This window comes from Monodon monoceros, unplaced genomic scaffold (genome assembly GCF_005190385.1).
Source record: "Monodon monoceros isolate NGI ecotype Baffin Bay Population unplaced genomic scaffold, NGI_Narwhal_1 Super_Scaffold_16, whole genome shotgun sequence".
Taxonomy (NCBI): domain Eukaryota; kingdom Metazoa; phylum Chordata; class Mammalia; order Artiodactyla; family Monodontidae; genus Monodon; species Monodon monoceros.
In genome coordinates, this window is record NW_021703772.1 from 100,674,086 (window position 1) to 100,680,085 (window position 6,000).

The 6,000-nt window shown below is 49.5% G+C and overlaps 1 protein-coding gene across 2 annotated transcripts in view; it reads right to left on the bottom strand.

Annotated features, from left to right (window-relative positions):
* Positions 1–4,451, bottom strand: part of CCDC93 (coiled-coil domain containing 93) — a 91,066-nt gene extending 86,615 nt beyond the window's left edge. Inside the window, exon 1 of one of the 2 annotated variants that reach the window (XR_003793862.1) lies at positions 3,964–4,451. Coding sequence is in view for 1 of the 2 variants with exons in the window: in XM_029224740.1 (XP_029080573.1) it covers positions 3,964–4,320 (357 nt within the window). In the remaining variant the exon portion in view is untranslated. The remainder of the gene's footprint in view (positions 1–3,963) is intronic. The other variant, XM_029224740.1, reaches the window with a different exon arrangement.
* Positions 4,452–6,000: the final 1,549 nt, after the last annotated feature.

Consider the following 6,000-nt stretch of genomic DNA (forward strand, 5'->3'; position numbering starts at 1 on the left):
TGCCAGAGTCGCACAGAACAGGGTCCCTGGTCCTAACCTGCTGTTAATCGTCTTAGGTGTGGGGGGGGGGGGGGGGGGGGGGGGGGCGAGAAGACGTGCACAGGTGGTATGGACTGTTCATCAGGTGTGAAGGAATCCAGGGAAAGGAAGATTCCAGCACATTACCACCCTGTTCTCTAACATGTGACTTGTATGGCAGGCTTCTCGACTGGATTATAAACTCCTTTCAGACGGAACAGGTAGTTTGTTTTGTTTAAGTTTATACTCATCTTGGTCCTAGAAGTTACTGACAAGAGGGGCAAGAACAAAGAATTCAAACATGTGTCTCCATCTGCACTTTGATCTCTACAGCAAATATAAGGAAGGCTTTCAACCCAGATATATTACGGGGAGATTACTACCACATAACAGGATTGCCTTAAAAATAAAAAATTCACTTAATACATTTAAATAAGGACTTTATTTAAATGTTTTTAATTAATATCCTACCTCTGCTCTCAGGTTGTTTATCTACAAGTTCAATATATCTAAATATTCCAGTACTTTTGCCTCCATTTACTTTCCTGAACTGTACCTTTCCTGACTTCCATTATTGCAGAAAATAAAAAACTACTACCTCTCTACAGAAAACAATGCCAAGGTACCCTGGTTTAAATCCTCATACCCACCTCTGACTACTCCCTTACCCAACAATGCCTGCTAAATCTTCCTTAACTACGCAGCTCACATTTATCCTCCCTTCCCTTTTCTTTGCACATTATGCCAGGACTATGGCAACTGCCTCTCAATCTTCCTTCCCCGTTAATTTGTCTTGCTCCTTCCTTCCGAAATCACAGCTTTCTCATCATCCCTCTTCAGCTCGGCCCCCAGCCCTCATCATTAAGGCATCATTCACTGTCTATCAGATAAATTCCAAACATCTTGGTTTGGCATTCAGATCTTGGGCTGCAACCTATCTTTTCAGCTTCATCCTTTACCTCCTGCCAAAACAATACAGACATGGCTGTGGCCAAGCTAAACAAGCCCTGTTCACTCTCATTCCTTCACGGCTCTCCTGATATTCTCTAACCACCCAGACACCATCTTCAACCCCTAGCTCCTATTCAATGTCAACCCTACAGCCTAAAGTGGTCACTCCTCTGCATTTCTATTTTATTTATAGTCCGTCATTCATACAATTATCAACCTCTTCTGAGTGAGATGTCTGGTGTTAATGGACACGCCAGTCTCTCCAAATGGACTATTAGCTGGTTCAGGGGAGGACCCATATATTCCATATATTATCCACCCACGTTTACTCCTCTGTTCTGAACAGCATTAGGCTCCAAGAACACACTTGTTAAGTATGGAATGACATGCTCAAACATTACATAAAGTGCATGACCTAAGCCAGTCTCGTATTAACAAAATGTTTTCATAGTCGTGACACTGATAATGGAAATTCAAGTTTATTTTAAAGGACAAACTGCCAGGAGAAGGGGCACACATGTAGGGCTTCCCTGGTGGCGCGGTGGTTGAGAGTCCGCCTGCCGATGCAGGGGACACGAGTTCGTCCTGCCCCAGTCCGGGAAGATCCCACATGCCGCGGAGCGGCTGGGCCCGTGAGTCATGGCCGCTGAGCCTGCGCGTCCGGAGCCTGTGCTCCGCAACGGGAGAGGCCACAGCAGTGGGAGGCCCGTGTACCACAAAAAAAAAAAAAAAAAAAAAAAGAAGGAGCACACATAGCTGGACATAGAACTGTTCACGTGACTGTTAATCTCTTGCAGTGTGTGGTGATGGAAGAGACAGCCTTGCAACACTGCTCCGTTTACTTCCCTCTCAAAGGACCCTGGTCTGGCCTATCAAAGATTCTGAAGGTTAGCATTCACTAATTCCTAGGAGACATGCAGAAGTAAATATTAATTATTCACACATTCTCTTCCTTGGCAAAAGATCTGTGATGGTTGAGAACCATCTACAAGTCAAGAGACACAAAGAGAAGAGAAAATAAAGAATAGTTATGGTTCATAAAAATAGTATAGAAAAGGAAAATGGATGATATAAGTATTTTCTTAAAACTCCCGGGATGTAAAACAGGAACCCTTCGTTCGTTCAATCATTTATCATGAAAACGCTTCCAAGAAGAGGACAAGACATCTGGGGAAGGGCATCCCTGCCTCAGCCTGCACCTAATGAGCACCCACTGCCCACACCATGGCAGGTGCCTGGCCCATGCTTCCCATCCACTTATCCCACGAATGGAGAAGTGTACTTTTGCAATGCACCCTGCGAAGTAACTTTTTAGCACGAGACAATGAATGGAGAATGTTAATAGGACTCCAAATTCAATTCACAGATTAACACTAAAACAAAATGCAAAAGGGTCACTGGCTAATGTGCAGGGAATGAAAGAATATCCTCTCTTTAAGCCATAAAAAGTCACCAGGCTGGGTAATACATCCCATTGTTAAAACTAAAATTCTGATAAAGATGAATGCTGTGAGCTCTTAAACCAGGCACACTAAATTACCAGTTGTCTGATACTGGAGTTCACATAAGCTGGAAGGCAGGGCCACGTCTAACTATATCTCTATCCTTCACATACATACAATAAAGGGCTTACAAAATTGAATTTAATTAACCGGACTAGTGACAGCTTAATGACATATTCATATGTACTGGTCTTTGAACGATGTGATAGTAATTGGATTATTATATTCACCCTGTTTTCCTCCCAATTGCCAGGAACTTGGAAAAGTGACAAATTAGACCCAGTCTCCTGACAGTGAAGGGTTAAGCAAAGGACAAACAGGGGCAAGTTGCTTTTTATTTTAGAAAGATTCTACTGGTAGTACAGTGGGACAATGAAAACGTCAGAAAACTTGCTAGGTTTTCTAGAGATAACAAAATGGATTTGCATTCTGGGAGCACACACTGACAGCTTAAGTCTGTCCTTCCATTAGTACACCTCCAGCTTTTATGCACAGAACAGTGAGCCCTCAATTAGTGGTACTAGTGGGCTTTAAGAACTAAGGATGCGGGGAGAGGGGAAAAGAAGCAAGATTGGCCACAGGCAGCTAAGTATGAAGGGACCACGCGGCATGTCAAGGAATCAGTCCCTCTGACAAATGCCTGCTTCAGAACCCCAGAAAGGGGACAGAGGTGCAGCGTGGATTCCATTTCTTTCAGGAATCTAGTAAACTAGACTAGCTTTTGAGCAAATCAATTGGAATAGAGGACAGATGCAAGCCACCTATGCAAACCACCTAGCTAAGCGATATTTGCAGCCAAAAGGAAATGCACTTTTCCTCTCCTTCCAGGTAATGTGTATGTAAATCCAGAAACCGTTGATCATCCTGTCCCTCAGGACCAAGTGAGTACTTAATAACAAACACCTCCCTTCTGGAGAAGCAGCGACGGTTTCCGCCCGGCCACTCCGCACGGCTCCCAAACTTCCTCCCGCCGGCCCGGCGGGGTGTGGGGACAAACGCAGGGCGGCATTCCCTCCCGATACCAAGGCGTCGGGTGCCGGCCGCCAGGACCCCGTGGGCCCGGGGAGGTGGCGGCCGGCGCCACAAGGTCACCGCCCTTTGCACAACCCGAGCCCGGACCGTCCCAGCGCGCGTCTCGTGACTACTGGGCGCAGCACCCCATGTCCTCGAGGCGAGCCGAGCGGCGCCGGGGATCGCGGGGGACTGCCGGGGGAAGCCGGAGAGGTGGGACCCCAGGCCCCGCGGGGCCTGGTGCTGCGTCGGCGCAGGTATTGGGCTGGGAAGGCTCCCTCCGTCCCGGGAGACCCGGCACCGGCTGAAGTTTGTCCCCGCCCACGCCCACACTTGCTCGGCCCCCAGCGGACAGGGCAGGTGCTCCCAGCGGTGGACACACCTGAGAGAGGGGGCGAGGCGCCCTAATCACAGGCGGCCCCGTGGGCTTGGCCCTCTTTCGGAAACCCGGACGTGTCAGGGCGGGAGGGGGGTTCCTTACCTCCGGGAGACCCTGGCCTTCCGGCCCCTTGGGCAACCCCATGATCTCGTCGGACTGCCGTGCAGCGGCAGCGAAGCCCGCGGAGCGTCCGGAGGAAGCTGTCCCCAGCCCCGAAGCTGCTACCGGGGTGGAGTGCAAAGCGGTAACTTCCTCCCGCCGCTGCCGCCGCCGCCGCCGCCGCCGGCCGGGAGCTCCCCAGCCCGGCGGAGCATGCGCGTTGGGGCGGGAGCGCTGCGCGACTGCGCCTGCGCGAGGGCAGGTCCGGGAGAGGTCCGGACTCGATCTGGAGCGTGAGCTACAGTCCAGGCCGCCTGCCGAGCTCCAGGTTCTGCGGAGCTTCGCGCCGGGGCTCTGCATTTTCCTCGAGGTGCTTTATAAAAGGGATTATTCTTCTATCTTGGGGAAATTTTGCATCCTGGTTTCCGTCTCTGCTTCTCACGGGCATCAGATGCCCCAAGTGGGTTCGGCCCTCTCCGCGAGCTGGACTTCGGAAGCCCGCTTGCTTCCGGGTCAAGGCTTGAGCACTGATGAGCTTGGCGATTCAGACCCGGCTGGTTGTGGCTCAGAATCGGGGTGTCCCCTGATTAACGCGCGCTTGGGTAAACTTCTTGATATACGGACCAGGGAACCGAGTACCCGAAGAAGGATTCTTCAGCTCGCTGCCTCCCCAGTGTCCGAGCCAGTGTTCCCCGGGAACTCACCCCCACCATTCCCAGTTTCGGGTTCTTCCTGAGGAGAAGGTCATCTCTGAGAACGCGACTCCAGTATTGACGTCATTTTAGCTACATCATTTACCTGAAGCACCCCTTGTCTGTCCCAGAGGATGGCAGCTATGTAAAGGAGTGGTGTCCCTAGCCACAAGCCCCTCGCACCCGCTCCATAATGGGGTTCTCCAGCCTTTTTTGTTTAAGCGATGAAGAAAGAGGTGACATGTGAAAACTTTTCTGTAGGGAAGATCCTTCCCTCTGTGGGTGTGTAGGGTGGGGCGGGGGGAAGGGGCAGAGCGAGGAGTGTGAGGCTATGAGCCCCTTGAGATCAAAGAGGTTGTGTGTGTGTTCCTCTCTGCATCCCCAGCATCTTAAAAAGTAGATACTCAGTTAATGTTTGTCCTTGAAGAAATTCTTTGTGCCTTTTGTACTCCTCCTCAAGTTTATCCTGACAGAACAGAGATTACTCTGGAACCAGAGTATACAAATTGTTGGAAGCATCCTAAGAATGACCATTTCCTTCTAAAATGTAGCTGGTAAATATTGCTAACAGTATTTAGCAGTAATTTGAATATGCAAATTAAGGTGCTATGAGAACTCTCTTGACTGTGTTGTGTGATATTTTGCTCTCACCCATTGTGAAGCCAGTGAAACTCAGTGTCTAAGGTGCCCACACTCATAACTTCCCAGATGTGTTATCTTTGTAATCTTAAAATTGTCCTTCCCTGAGATGGTATAGGATGAGGGGAACTAAAGGTGGATAATTTGTAGCCATTGTTGAATGACCAGACAGGTGTTGATGCCTAGGGAACGGGTAGCACAATCTCACATAGCAGCAAGCCTAAATAGCTGTATTTAAAGTAGCTTGGGGAATAGGGCCTGGAGAATAATAGGACTCAGGTACGCCACACTGGACTTCCCTGTTGTAAATGACTTTGCAATGTTTTAAATAAACATGAGCAGCTATCTTTCCCAGTAAGAAACCATCCTGTCTGTGTAGGGTGACAGTAGCAGAGTCAGGGTGGCAGCATGCCTTTTTTTTTTTTTAAAGATCCAGCAAGGGGTCTTCCCTGGTGGCGCAGTGCTTAAGAATCCTCCTGCCAATGTAGGGGACACGTGTTCGAGCCCTGGTCTGGGAAGATCCCACATGCCGCAGAGCAACTAAGCCTGTGCACCACAACTACTGAGCCTATGCTCTAGAGCCTGCAAGCCACAACTACTCAGCCTGCGCACCACAACTACTGAAGTCCGTGCACCTAGAGCCTGTGCTCCACAACAAGAGAAGCCACCGCAATGAAAAGCCTACACATTGCAACAAAGAGTAGCCCCT